The sequence below is a fragment of the Rhinolophus hipposideros genome (assembly GCF_964194185.1).
Source record: "Rhinolophus hipposideros genome assembly, chromosome: 17".
NCBI lineage: Eukaryota > Metazoa > Chordata > Mammalia > Chiroptera > Rhinolophidae > Rhinolophus > Rhinolophus hipposideros.
Genome location: NC_138063.1, coordinates 59,233,518 through 59,248,179, shown reverse-complemented (window position 1 = coordinate 59,248,179; position 14,662 = coordinate 59,233,518). Strand labels below are relative to the sequence as shown.

Below are 14,662 nucleotides of genomic sequence, written 5' to 3'. Positions count from 1 at the left end.
CTTACCGCCCCTCACCTCCCAACATTTCTTGTGATACTGGTTTGGTAGTGATGAAACCCTTCAGCATTTTCTTGTCTGAGAAGCTCTTTATCTATCCTTCAATTCTAAACGATAGCCTTGTTACATAGAGTGATCTTGGTTGTAGGTCCTTTATTTTCATCACTTTGAATATTTTGTACGGATCCCTTCTGGCCTGCAAAATTTCTGTTGAGAAATCAGCTGACAGTCTTATGGGAGCTCCCTACTATGTAACTAACTGCTTTTCTCTTGCTGCTTTTAAGATTTTTTCTTTGTTCTTAAACTTTGGCACGTTAATTATGATGTTTCTTGGTGTGAGCCTCTTTGGGTTCGTATGTTTGGGACTCTTCACTTATTGGACTTGTGTGTCTATTTTCTTTGCCAGGTTACGGAAGTTTTCTGTCATTATTTCTTCAAATAGGTTTTCCATTCCTTGCTCTCTCTTTTCTCCTTCTGGTACCCCTATGATGCGAATGTTGTTACACTTGATGTTGTCCCAGAAGTGCCTTAAACCATCCTCACTTTTTTGCATTCTTTTTTCTTTTTGCTGTTCTGATTGGGTGTTTTCCACTACCTTGTCTTACAAATTTGTGATTTGATCCTCTGCTTCATCCAATCTACTGTTGATTCCATATGATGTATTCTTCATTTCAATTATTGTACTCTTCATTTCTGCCTGGTTCTTTTTTATGGTTTCTATGCCCTTTTTTAATGCTTGCTATCTCTTTGTTGAAGTTCTCACTGAGTTCATCTACTCTTCCTCTGAATTCACCAAGCATCCTTATAGCCAGTATTTTTAACTCTAGTAGATGCCTTGCCTCCATTTTGTTTTGTTTTGTTTTGTTTTGTTTTGTTTTGGGGGGGTTTATTGTTTGTTTGTTTGTTTTTTACTTTTGTCCTCTTCTTTCATTTGGGACATGTTTCTTTATGTCCTCATTTTGGGTGCATCCCTGTGTTTATTTCTGTGTATTAGGTAGAGATCAGCTACGCCACTGTCTTGGTAGAGTGGCGTTATGTAATAGGTGTGCTGTGGAGCACAGTGGCCACCTGAGCTGGTCATTCCAGGGGTGTCCCTTGTGTAGGTTTGTGTGCTCTCTTGTTATAGTTCAGCCTTGACTGATGTTGGCACATCAGTGGGTGGGATTGACCCTCAGGCTGAGGATTGGCCATGACTACAGCAGAGGAGCTGTTATGCGGGCTTCACTTTAGCAGGGCTCTGGTGCCTGCTGAGTCCACCCTTTGGGTGTGTCATTTATTATGTTAATTCGGTGGTGCTCTGGTGTGGTCAAAGCCAGCCACCAGGTGTGTTGGTTCTGGGGCTTTTTGGGAGGGTCTTCAGTGCTGCCCAAGGTCAGCTGCTGCTTGTTTCTGGCCTAGAGCCACCTGGTAGGGGTGACAGGTGTCTGGAAGTGGTTATGCTATGAACCAAGGCCAGCAATCACTAGTGCCAGGCTTGGGGCCACTTAGCAAGAGGTACAGGGCATGCCAAGGCCAACAGCTCCTCGTTTGGGGTTTGTGGACTTTTGAGATATTTAAGGAAAGTCTGCAGCAAAGGCCATGACTGGCCAATTGTAAGAAACAGCCACTGAAAGAGGTTCGGGCCAGCCCATGAATTGGGTGGAGTGGAATCTGAACGCATCACCAGGGAGGTATGAGAGCAGTGTTAGGCTAAAGGAGACTCAAATTTGGTGCCCGCCTGGGCCTGCCAGCAGGGTAGGGAAAAAGTTCAAACAAAGGAACAGTGGTTCCTGTGGGAGAAAGCTGCCCCTCTAGCCCTCACTCTGAAGTCAGACAATTCAGTTTCTCCCTGTAAGTTCCTAGTACTTTGCAAGCTGCTGTCCCTTCGCTGGAGCTTAGGGTGAGTGTTTGTGAATGAATGAGTCTGTGTTTGGGCCCTTTTAAAGGAGGCCTGGGTCTACAGCAACCCTCCATCTCACCCGGACTGAGTCCCCACTGATTTTCACAGCCAGATGTTGTGGGGACTCCTCTTCTTAGCACTGGTGCTCCAGGCTGAGGAGCCTAGTGTGGGCTGAGATATTCCTCCCAATTCTTAACCACCACACATGGTTGTGGGGCCTGCCCATTCTTCATTTCCACCCCTCCTACCATTCTTGACGTGGCTTCTTTATATCCTTAGTTATAGGAGTTTTGTTTAGCTAGTTTTCAGGTGGTTCTCAAGGGTGGTTGTTTCATAGTTTAGTTGTAATTTTATGTGGTCGTGGGAGGAGGTGAGCACAATGTTTACCTACTCCCAGTAAAATTTTTTTTTTTGAAGTACATGTTTGATTTGTTGAAGCAACAGTGATTATTAAAATCGGTGTTTATGCATTTATTTCCTAAAATCAGCTGTACCACCCACCAATGAAGTGTGTACCATGCTTTGCGTTGGCCTAGCACATAAAACTGGAAGCTAAACATAGGATCTTTCCTAATATCTTCCTGGGTACCAGGAGTCATCTTAGACAGCCTCTTTGCTTTCTGAGGTATAGTTTCCTTTTGTTCACAATTATGTGAATCATTCTTTCTTACTTTAAATCTGTCATAGGTGGTAAGGCTGGAGATTATTTTTGATAGACAAGTTTTCCAGGACCTATTTTCCCTTTAATTCTAGACTGGAGCGTTATAGAAGGGTCACCAGTTTGCTAACGGGTACACTGGAGTGCACTAGATCCAGTCTAGGACTATTCACTGTCTTTACCGTAAAACTTTATAAGCTGGGTCTCCTAGTGTTGAATTTTGTGCCCTGTCACGTTGATCAGGGAGTACATGGCAGCAGTCAGCATGTGAGGCACAGAGGGATGATGAGCTTCTTGTGATGATTTGTGGTATCTGTCAACTGATTAAAGTGTCTCTGTCTTCTCTCCCTATCCTCACTCTGCCTCTCCCAACCAATTTCTTGACCTCACCGGCTAGGATGCCTGCCATATTAGATGGAGAGGAGGCAGTCTCTAAATGGCTTGACTTTGGCAAGGTCTCAACTCAGGATGCTCTGAAGTTAATCCACCCAACAGAGAACATCACCTTCCATCCAGTCTCTACCGTGGTGAACAACTCCCGAAACAACACTCCTGAGTGTCTGGTTCCTGTCAACTTATTGGTCAGAAAGGTAGGGGCCTGTGACTCTGACAGTCCTTTTTGAGCTTTCTGTCTTCTGCCAGGGTAGCATTTTCTTTTAGAACCAGAGCTTTACAATCAGAGCTTTAATTCATATTCCTTATTCACAGCAAGGTCAAGCAGAACAGTGAATCAAAGCTGGCTATAACTTTGAGTACTTAGAGCGCTTTCAACATGTAAGTGCCGGACTCTATCTAGACCTTCTGAGTCAATCAGTGTTCAGGACTGAGCTTGGGCTTCTGTAGCATTAAGAAGCTTTTTCGGTGAGTCTGGTAATAAGCCAAGTTTGAGGACCCCTAATCTAGAGGGCTATTGTGAGAAAGACAAAGGAGCCCTTGACCGTAACTGAATCTCTGTCTAACCAACTGGAATTTTTATTCTCTTCTCTGTGTCTCTGCTTTCCCAACTACACGTTTGAGGAGTTTCAATGTTTGTTCTCTCCTTCAAGACAATTTGAGAACATTCCTGCCATAAACTTTAATTTCTTAGAATTGGTAAGCATCCAGAAGATGTATTCTGAAGGGAAGGTGAACAAGCAAATGAGGAGGGGAGCTCCAGAGCAAAAAGCCGCCCCTGCTGACATTTGGTAATAAAGGTTTAGGAGTAACAACTGTTTTTAAGTGGCATGGAGGGACATGAAGTAGGACATGGCTCTGAGTGTTCCTAGAACAGGTATCTTAGAATGCCCGATAAGTGGTAAAGATGATGATTGCAAGAACAGCTACCCTCCATTTTGCTTTAAGTTTTTAAAGTTTTCCACACCTACAGTCAATGTCATTTTTTTTTCTTTCGTCTCAGTTCTCTGTAAACTCCTGCAACCCTGACTTTTTTATTAGATGTCACTAAAAATGATTCATTTTGCACTAGACACTTTCCCATTTCCACCATGGTCTTAACTCCAGAAAAATCCACATTCTGGAGAAGTGGCGTAATTCAAATTCAGAAGCGTCAGTTCAGGAATAGGGTGTAGGTAAGGAAATCAGAAGAGCAGTGCCGGGCAAGGAGAGGCTGTGCTTAGGGGCTGCATGGTAGGGAAACAGCCTGTTCAGCCCTAGGCTGAATCCCCTCATCATGGGGTCTGTTTGAAGCCCTATCTCCCCAGTTTCATTTCTCAATACTCTGCCTGGTCACAATGAATTGCATTCTTTTCCCTGAGAATGCCTCCTTCTCTGCATGTTTGCATGCCTGCCAGTTCTCTTCTCTGACTGGCTCCACACGCCTCCTCTGTAAAGCCTTCTTTAAGAGCTACTCCTACCCGCTTGCATCCCTTGGAACACACTCAGTTGTTCTTCTCTTCCCACTCCTGACTAGTGGGGCCTCTCTGGCCCTTAGGAACATTTTCGAAATCTGTTAGTACCTAATGCCTCTTCCCGTTTCTTCCTTGGAGTTGGCCTTTTCCCGAGAGCTTGAGCTGGATAGTTTGAGCTTATTTGTCTTTTTCCTAGGATCTCAAGGCAAGTGGCAGCAGCCAGAAGATGTTGCAGTGGCTGGCCACAAAATCACCCAAAAGAGAAGGCTCCCAAACACCCCAAAAGGCAGAGTCGGATGTGCCCCAGTGGTCCAGCCAGTCCCTGCAGAAGAGGCCATTCCCCACCAAGAGAGGCGGCACTGGACCCCTGGAGCGATGGCTGAAGCAAGAGAAGGAGGAGGAACCAGTGGCCAAACGGCCTCACAGCCAGTAATGCACGACTTTCAGAGGCCAAGGTCATAGTTTCCTGTACTAAATACTGCTGTTGATAACAGATTCTTGCATTGTGTGCTTATGGATTGCTTTGGGAGGAGGTAGCACAATGTTAGTTGACAGTTGTGAGTTCATGGGGGAATGGCTATCCTGGCTATGATCAGTAACAGTGGGGCTGTGAGCAGCCTGGGAAGAAGAGAAGCCACCTCCATCAACTCATTGGGGTACATTACGTCTGTAGCCCTTTCCTGGTAGGACTGGTAGAACCTTCCCTCAAAGCCTGACCCTACCTCCTGGCAGTTCTCAGCCCCAACCTGACCTGATACTGCTAGCAAAGGTTGTTTTCTGCTCAGCCTTTATGCTATTTCACTCTTTTGCAACTAAGTCCTTAAAACATTGTTTTTGGGGTTTTTGTTCTGAATAAGTTATATTTGATAAACTGTCTACATTTCAGAAAATTCTGCTACAGATAGGGAGAGTTCTGGATCTTGCTGTTTTGGGCTGTCTGTGGACAAAACTGCTTTTTTTGGAAATAATAAAAAGACTTAGTGGGGGGTTCTTTGTTGAGTCTCTTTTCTCTCAATCTTGGAAGTTGTCTGAATCCTTTAGCTTCAAATCAACCTGACTGAGTGCTTGCCAAATACAAGCGGCTGGGGGAAGAACAGGGTACAGAGGCCAAGACTCTGTCCTCACACGGGGAGCACAGGGTGAGGAGAAGTCCCAGTCCCAGCCCTGCAGCCCTATCCAGAGCCCCAGAATCTGGGTAGAACAGGACACAGAGGATGACTTGGGCTTGGGGTGAGGGTGGGAGCTGACCATCTGTCTGCCCCAGCATGGTCAGAACACCTGTGATTTGCTCTGCAGGCCCCTCCTTGGCATTGAATCGCTTAATAATTAGATATCTGTTGGGGGCGGTTATCTCTTGTCCCTCTCCCCACCCAGATCATTAGTTTCATGAAAGCAGGGAGTGCTTTTTCACCATTTTTTTCTTCCAATGTTAACAGTAGGTGTGCAAATATTTGTTAGATGAATGTGAACACTTACTGCATGCCCTGCCCTGTGCTAGACAAAGAGTCACAGGCACTAACCTGGTGCCACAGCTGGCAATTAAGAGTTGCATGTGCACAAGTAGGGCACTGATTTGACAGGAGGGGCCTTCCCAGGGATCCCTGAGGAAGGAGCAGATGACTCTCCAGGAGCACCAGCGCCGGCCTGCTTTTGCCTCTTTGAGGCGTCTGGGAGGCAAAGCCCTGTAAAATGTTAGGTGGCTGCACAGAAGCAGGCGCTGAGACGACCAGAGGATAGGGCTGTGCCAGCCCCAACTTCCACAGAACCTACCACTGGTGTGGCACTGGTCCGGGACCTATGCAAATTAGGGGTCAGAATTTCCACCAATCAGAGGGCAGCTCTGGCACCTCACAGCAGGTCCTGGGTGGGGCAATGGTCTCTGGCACTGATCCCTGGGGTGACCCGCCCAGCCTTCCTTGTCTCTAAATTCCTCCTGGGTTCACCCTTCCAGCTGAGGAGGCAACGTTGGCTGGTGGTGGTGGTTAGTATTCAGGCACTGCACTGAAGGCCAGGGGCGCTTTCACCACTGCTTCCAGTTTTGTTTGGGCTGATTTGCATGGGGTGTTGGTTATTTTACAAGAGATTTTAAAAATACATGTAACTTGCCAGAAGGTTGACTATTAGGACTTTTATCATATTTACTTCAGGCTTAATAGTGACAAAAATGAAATACCCTTCATTTTTCATTACTATCACTCCATTGTCAGGGTTGTAAATCAGTTTGGTAGGATCTTTTCATTTTAATGTGAAAGAATAGAATGTCCTCAAGAATGTGTTCTTTTCATTTAGGTTTTTATACTTTCACCTAAATGTCGTGTTAAAAGCACATTGTTATATCTGAGAACGTATCTTGTGATTTCAGTTTTACATAAATGATACTATCTTGGATATTTCATTCTGCATTTTTTTTTCGATCTGGATCATGAGCTTTACCTGGTATTGCCAAATTGCTCTTCAAATTTTCACCTATTTCTTAAGCATATGAATCCCCCTTTTTACCACTTTTTGCTGATACTCAATCTTGCTTACTAGAGCAATGGAGCATCAGTCCTGTCCTTTGTAAAGAACAAATCTCAGGGACATAAAGAGTAGCCTTCTCCGCCTGTCTGGGTGTAGCCAAGTCAGGCCAGGACCCCAGCTTTCCTCTGGGGCAGGTGGGACAGCCCTGGGATATGGCTGTCTGGTCTCTGGGCTGGGCTCCCAGATGGCAGCTGTTCCTAACTCCGCAGCCAGCATAGTGACCAAGCTTGATTCCAGGCCTAATTTAGGGGATTGTTTCCTGCTCTGTAACCTTAGAGGAGGCGGAAGGTCTCCAGCACTCCAGGTCCTAATAGGCAGATGTCCACCCTCTACTCCTGTCTTCAGTCCCTCTACATCCAGCTCCTGGTGCTAAGTTCGTGTGCCTAAAGCCCACACCTGCTATGTACAGAGGCAAGGGAGGGGCTTGTCCAAGGGTACACAGTTTGGCATAGGTAAGTTGAGGACGAATCCAAGAGGCTCCTGGTTTGGAAGGGGTATCTAAGCTTGGAGTTTGCACAAGATCCTGCTTGCTGCCTGGAAAGCTCAGAGGGCAGGTTGGTGGGAACCACAGAGAGTAATGGGTGTCTTCAGACCCCTAGATCCTCGCCTGGGCCTGTACACTCTTCCCCTTAACCAGAGCAAGGAGCAAGTGATTGAAAGGGTGAAACCTCATTCCTTGGGGAAAGGAGCTTTGGCTTAGGTTGTATGGGAGGGTTCCCAATACATGAAAAACTGACCAAGTCCTTTGTTCCCTCTGAGACTTGGTTTGCCATCTTTGAATCATGAGAGTGGGTGCTCACAATCGAACTCCCAATCGAAGACCCAGAGCAATAGATGCTGGTTGGTGGCAACACAGAACCTGCATTTGGGCTGGTAAACCTCATGTGGAGATAGATGAGGACCTCCTACCCCCCAACTTTGCATCCCAGATCTTCAGGGAGGGGAGGCATGCTGCAGGCTCTGCAAGCAAAATTTTCAGTGGGCGCCAGAAGTTAGAGGATTAGTTGGGAAAACTGGAGGTATCATTGAAAGGGGTTGGACAATCAAGCTGAACAGGACAAATTTTAAAGGGCAGCCAGGCTGGGGCAGGGCCCCATTACCATACTCCTTAGCCCCTAATGGAGGCAGCCACAAGAAAGATAGGAGCTGGGAGGAAGGCAACAGAAGGTGGGCGAGAAAAGGTGGGCCTCTGGAAGCACATAGCTGTAGGGTGCATTGCACAACACTCTGGAATCCTAATCTCTGTATGGAGAGGTTGTTACCTCTGGTGCAGACCCTCAAGACCGGAAGGTTGGGTGTCTGGCTTTCACCACTTAAGGCTTCCTTTGTCTCAGTCTTTTTCAGGACACCACCATCCAAGGCTTATCTTGTGAAGCAGCCAGAAAGACCCTCATAGAAGATCGAGTGATAAAGGGGAGACTGCAGGCCACACTGAGCTCACACATGATTTTCTTTGGCCCATACAGTATTTATTTTTAATTGGGGTAAGATACACATAACATAAACTTGACTGTCTTAACCATTTTTAAGTTTACAGTTCAATAATGTTAAGTATATTCACATTGTAGTGCAACCAATCTCCAGAACTTTTTCATCTTGCAAAACTGAAACCCTGTACCCATTAAACACCAACTCTTTATTTCTTCCTCTCCCCAGCCCCTGACAACCACCCTTCTTTCTATCTCTATGAATTTGCCTTTTCCAGATACTTCATATAAGTGGAGTTATACAGTATTTGTCTTTTTGTGTCTGGCTTATTTCACTTAGCATAATGTCTGCAAGCTTCATCCCATGTTGTAGCACGTGTCATAATTCCCTTCCCTTTTAAGGCTGAATAATATTCCATTGTGGTCAATATTCCACTGACCACATCTTGTTTATCTATCTGTTGGACACTTGGGGTGCTTCTACCTCTCGGCTACTGTGAATAATTCTATTTCAGTTATTTTGGGTGTATACCCAGAAGTGGAATTTCTGGGTCATAGTAATTCTGTTTAATTTTTTTGAAAAACTTCCATACTGTTTTCCACAGCAGCTCCACCATCCTACATTCCCACAATAATGGACAAGGGTTCCAGTTGTTCCACATCCTCACCGACACTTGTTTTTTTTTTTTTTATAGTAGCTATCCTAATAGGAGTGAGATAGAATATTTCTTGTGCCCACATCTTAAAAATGGGAGGTTTCACAAAAAAATTAAAGTTTGTAGTTTCCACATAAAAATTTCTTGAGAGGTGCCTTGCCTCAGATGACCAAGCCTCGTGAGACCACGGCCAGGCTGATGCACCCTCCCACACACCTGAATGGCCCAGGACACTCCCTCTGCCTCTAGAGGGAGTACTTAGAAACATTTCATGAGGTGCTTTCTGAAAAAATGGGAAGCTCTGCCCACACTGAGCCACTATGCTGTTAAGTTGGTGCAAAAGTTATTGCGGTTTAAAAGGTTAAAAATAATTGCAAAAACCGCAGTTACTTTTGCACCAACCTAATACCTAGCAACAATCATCAGGACTGGGTAGTCACTACCCCAATTTAGCTGGAGTCTGTGTCCTCCAGTTGGCCAAACTGCCCTGTCTGGCCGGGTTCCTGTGTACCTCTGTGTTTGAGACCCTGGTCTGGTCTCCCCTCATCCTCATCACACACAGACCCATTTTATAATGGGAAACTATGATGGCTTCGTAATGGGTCAGCTTGTCTAGACTGAACTACATTTCCCAGAACTCCCTTACATGTATGTTTTCTGTGAGAGTGGGTCACAGGGCAGATACTTGCCAGATTTGGAAGGAAGCAACCATTTTGGTTGCTGATCTGCTGATGTACCTCCTTGGTGTAGAGTAGCAACTAGGTCTGAAATTACTCGATTTTTCCATGGATTCTCCTTTAGTTTTTCTGAAGGAAACCCTCATCACCAGAGGCAACAAGAATGGACACGTGTTAGTCCATCCTGGGGTTACAGCTTTTGCTATTGGATTTCAGCCTGCTCGTGATCTGTACCTCCTGTCTGGGTACCTCAAGCTCCAGCATCAGAGATCCAGACTTACAGAAACTGCTTAATCAGTCCCACAAGTGTGAAGTGTGCAGGCTAGTTCCCTTTAGCAAATCAAATAGACAGGTGTGTGCCTATATCCCTTTTGGTTCTGCTTCTCCATTGAACTCTGATATGGGAAACTAAAGACACTGACGGTTCCTGCCTCATGATCTCTCAGTAGACTCACTGCTTTCACCATTCTCCAAACTCAGGAGCTTTTTCCATACCTGGGGGCCTATGCTTGTGCTGCTTCAGCCTGGAATGTCTTTACCTGGAAGCTGGTTTATCTGTCCTGCATGTGGCTGAGCTCCTCCAGAACAGGGAGCAGTTCTAATAGGTCTCCATCCCTGCCTCTGCTCGGCCAGTATATGCTGAATGAACAGCTGTGGACTAGGCCCTTGATATGAGACTGCAATCGGTTCTCCCAATACCTCTGCAAGTGTCACTGCCCCTTTTGCAAGTGCAAGTGGCCCCAATAGCAGTTGATGCCTTATGACTTACAGAGCTGCCTCTGGTCACATCACCTAGTCTGATACCTGGGACACAGAGATTTCAGTACCCTTGTGTTGAGTGCTCAGACCTCCCCAACAGGTCTTGTGCTTCAGTGCTAAGCCCTGCCCTGGCAGAGGGACAGGTTCAGCTAGATTGGTCCGTGGGAGTTGACTGGGTGAGTTGCTAAGGCTGGCTATGTCTTTGGGTCACGCAACCATCCCTGGGACTGAAGAGGTCAGACTCCCAGAGACATGTGGCCTGAGAGTAGGGTGGGTAGTATCCCCAGAGGAAAATTAAATTGTTCTTTATTATGAGAAGAGTGGGAGGCCTGCCCCAAGGGCTGGTGCACTGGGTACTCCAGTGCTCCTGGAGGAGGTAGACCTTAGGGTGGTATAGACTGCAAGCTAGGGGCCCAAGTCATCAAGGAACTGAGAGGGGTGACAGGAGATAGGGGTGCAGCAGCATCAAAGCAGGCCACTGGGAGAGCCAGGAGGTATGAGCAGTAAAGGGAGGACTTTGGTGGGAAATATGGAAAGGCAATGTGGAATAAGGATGACCTGGAAAGGTATTTGGGGGAGTCCTGGAGCTCACCGGATATCCTGAAAGGACAAATAGTCATCAGGGTGAGTGGTTTTGGATAGGGAGGGCTCCAAGAATGGGATGAAGCTCAGTGTGAATTATTGAGCAGGATGGAGCAGTGTGCAAATGCCAAGGTCCCCTGCAGTAGCCCTTCCCAACCCTCTCTGAATCTCAGAGCCATCTGGAAGCTGATCAGAAAGCCAAGTCCCAGGCCTCAGCCCCAGATTCCGACTTGGACAACTGGAGTGAGCCCAGGTGGCATCTGGGCTGGGTTTCTGGTTTAAGGAAGGAGGGTGAATTCTGAGGAATCACATTTAACTGATCAGGAGCACCATGCCACAGAATCCTGGGTAGGCCTTTCATGGTCTCTAGCTATTGGCAGCCTGCTGGCTGGCCCTGCAGGCAGTATGGGACAGGACCTGGGCTGACACAATGGCTTTGCAGCTTGGCACCGGGCACATTGCTCTCCCCATCCCGTCAAAGCTGCAAAGTAGATGAAGCTGTTACTAATCAGCAAGTGGCCAGGACATGGGCTGGCAGCCCTGGCCCACTACTGTCCCAGTCTCTAAACTGAGGCCTACCTGTTTCCTGGATGCCCAGTTCCCCAGAATCAAAAGAGCCACAGCTAAGTCTAACATTACATTTCCTCCTCTGCCCTAATAACAGTGCTTTCTGCTACCATGAGTTACAAGTCTCCACACCCAGGTCAGAACCCCATCTTCTCTCTGAACTTCTGCCTAGAGAATAATGTTATGTTTTAAGCAGTGTGTCTGTGACCGGAAGGTCAATCAGGGCAGGCACTTTTGCTTGTTTTACCCACTGCTGTGTCCTTTGGGCACAACACAGGAGACAGGTAAGACTCAACACTAGCACCTGACCCTGCAGTTCCCTGAGGCAGGAAGCAGTGGGAGGAGCCCAGACACAGAACATTAAGAGACTTAAAGAGAGTGGAGTGGCCACTTGCCCCATGTAGGGTCTGAAAGGTGGTAAGTGGTTGCAATCTGCCCTGTGATGACCCCACTTTGTCTGCCAAGGAAGGGTAGTGGCTGCCATGCTTGGCTCAGAGTTACCAGCAGGCCAGGGGCTCTTCCCCAGTGGTGCTCCTTCTCCTCCCAACCTATTGCCCTTCCTCCACCCACCACCTGTAGTCTCCTACACAGGGACCAAAAGATCTTCTGCATTTCTCACCTAACCTCAACCCAAGCCTGCCCAGCTTAATATGTACTACCCACTGTTTTAGAACATTCCCCAGGTTTTAGGATTGTCTAAAACCTGTTTTGCAAGGTTCTTTTCATAGGAACATATCAGAATAGGCCTCAGCCTGCTGCCCAACTGGACAAACTATTCCATGGCTGAGGGTCATTCTTCCCAATTTTCCCAGTAACCCTCCAGTCCTAGGGTTAGCCAACACTCCAGATTAGCCAACAGAGAGGATCAGTGCCTTTCAGGCCACACCTCAGATTGTGGTCAGTGAGCCGGAACCCAGGGACTCATCCCCACTATCTCTGCCACATCAACATAAAGTCACACAGAACTCTGAATAACTAGTCTGTGAGACAGCCCGCCCTGGTGTGCCCTTGTAAAAGCTGAGGGGCCCTAATCAGTTAACCCTGAAAGAGCTCCGTTTCCCCCACCCAATGGTGGGGAGGGAGGATCCTTGTCGGGACCGGGCTAGCTTATCTCCAGCATCTTTCCAACTGTACTCCCAGATCTGTCTCCTGAGGATCCCTTCGAGTCAATCAGCTGTCCCCTCCCCCCCCCCCCCCCGCAGGGGACTCCGAGCTCCAGGCCTACCTCCCTAACGGATGAGGCCTGTGGAAAACTCCTGGAAGTCCATCATCCCATCCAAAATGCGCTCCGATCACGCAAGAAAACAAGAGCGGTTCAGAGGTTTAAACAATTTATTGTGCCCCCCAAAAGGCTAACAGGATGAAGGGAAGCGCCGCGTAGGCCCGCGCGATTGTTTGTCGCACACCCAAAGGGGGAGAGAATGGGGAGCCGGAAAGGGCGCCTAGAGGCCGGTAACCATAGCGACAGCCGTTGCCACCGGCGAAGAGCCAATGAAGGCGTCGCCAGGGCCGTTTCAAAAATCTAAAAGCAAACAAAAAAAATGCTACCACGGCGGGCGGGGGATGGGAGGGAAGGAGCGACCCCAGGCCCTTTGCTGCGGACAAGCGGCCCGGACCGGGGTAACCGTACAAAACTACATACACTTGGGGTACAAAAATCAAACACGAAACCGACCCTGCAGGCCCGCGCGCTCACTTGCGGCCCTTCGGCACTTTAGGGACGCTGGGCTTGGCCGCCTTCTTCACCTTCTTGCCCGCAGCCGCCGCCGCCTTAGCCTTGCCGCCTTTGTCCTTCGAGGCGACGCCCTTCTTGTGCGAGCGCTTCTCAGGCTTCTGGCCCTTGGCAGCATTCTGGTCTGAGCATCGGGTGCCGGCTGCGCCTGGGGCCGCCTTCTTAGCCTTGTGCACCGCGGCCGCGGGAACAGTGGCGGCCGCCGGGACCCCGCGCCGCTCACCGCTGCCATCCAGCTTCTTGCGGTTGAGCTTAAAGGAGCCATTGGCGCCGGTCCCCTTCACCTGCAGAAGCGTGTCGTTTTGCACCAAGGCCTTGATGGAGTACTTGAGGTAGGTGCGCCCGTTCTGCTGGTCGAACCACGCCACCTTCTTGGCTTCCGTATAGATTTTGGCCAACGACGAGCCGTTGCGCTCGCCCAGCCTGCGGATGGTCTCCACCACCAGCTGGCTGTATTTGCCCGGCTGATTCTTCTTCTTGTTTTTCTTCTTCTTGGACGGAGACAGCGCCGCCGAACCACCAGCTTTAGCTGCCTTTTTCGCCGTCCCTTCGGCTGTAGTCAGCGGCAGGGCCTCCTCGAGCTCCACAGACATGGTGGCGAGCGGGTTGGTGGCGGGCGGAGCGCGGAAGCCCGGGGGCCGCGCGGGAAAAAGGAAGGCGAGGGGCCGAGGGGGTGCCGGGGGGCTGGGGGCGCGCGGCGGCTCCAGGCGGGAGCGGCCGCGGCCGGGCCTAGGGCCGGGCGGCAGGGCTGGCGTGGGGTGGGGACCCGGCCGGCCGGAGCGGGCGTCCCGGGCTGGGCCTGGGCGGGAGCGGAGGAAAGCGTTGGGGTAGTCGGGTCGGAGCCGGAAAACTGTCTAGGAGGGTTGCCGCCACGGCTGCCAGAAACCGCTGGGCGTGCGCGCTGCGCTCTGGCGAGGAGGGCGCCCCTCTCCTCTTTTATAGCTCCGCGGCGGACCACGTTGAGAACAACAACAGCCTGGTCCGAGCCAGCCCTGACTTGTGCTTTTCGGAGCCCCTTCCCCGGCTGCTGGGTTCCTGGACCGCCCCTCCCCGGCACTGCTGCGATCCGCCTTTGCGACCCAGGCAGGCCCCGAGCCCGAGGCGCCGCGAAGAGGCGTCCTGCGCCCGAGAAGGGCCCGGCATTAGGGAACGGAGGAGTGAACCCTAGGCTGCTGGAGCGCTAGTGGAGGGGGGCATCAGGTTTTGGGGGCGAATAGCGCGGGTTCCGGGGGAGGCCCCAAGGCCCCGAGCTTCGCGGCCGGCAGCCAAGAGTGCTTCACGGGCACCTAAGCCATGGCCGCGTCCCGGGAGCCCCAGGCTTGCCCACAGGACCAGCTTTAATTTGTCCGAACTAACACAGG

The 14,662-nt window shown here is 49.3% G+C and overlaps 2 protein-coding genes across 13 annotated transcripts in view; one reads left to right on the top strand and one right to left on the bottom strand.

Annotated features, from left to right (window-relative positions):
- The window catches only part of HMCES (5-hydroxymethylcytosine binding, ES cell specific), a 30,163-nt gene extending 21,530 nt beyond the window's left edge, over nt 1-8,633 (top strand). For all 12 annotated transcript variants that reach the window (XM_081078930.1, XM_081078924.1, XM_081078920.1 and 9 more), the window contains 2 exons: nt 2,932-3,124; nt 4,578-8,633. In XM_081078930.1, coding sequence (XP_080935056.1) covers nt 2,932-3,124; nt 4,578-4,814 — 430 coding nt within the window. In that variant the 3' untranslated portion in view covers nt 4,815-8,633. The remainder of the gene's footprint in view (nt 1-2,931; nt 3,125-4,577) is intronic.
- Nucleotides 8,634-12,883: 4,250 nt separating this feature from the next.
- On the bottom strand, nt 12,884-14,205 carry H1-10 (H1.10 linker histone). The gene has a single exon (XM_081078932.1). The coding sequence runs from the start codon at nt 13,892-13,894 to the stop codon at nt 13,262-13,264; it is 633 nt and encodes a 210-aa protein (XP_080935058.1). The 5' UTR covers nt 13,895-14,205; the 3' UTR covers nt 12,884-13,261.
- Nucleotides 14,206-14,662: the final 457 nt, after the last annotated feature.

Coding starts and splice junctions, on each gene's coding strand:
- H1-10 (XM_081078932.1), bottom strand. CDS start 13,894: ATGTCTGTGGAGCTCGAGGAGGCCCTGCCGCTGACTACAGCCGAAGGG.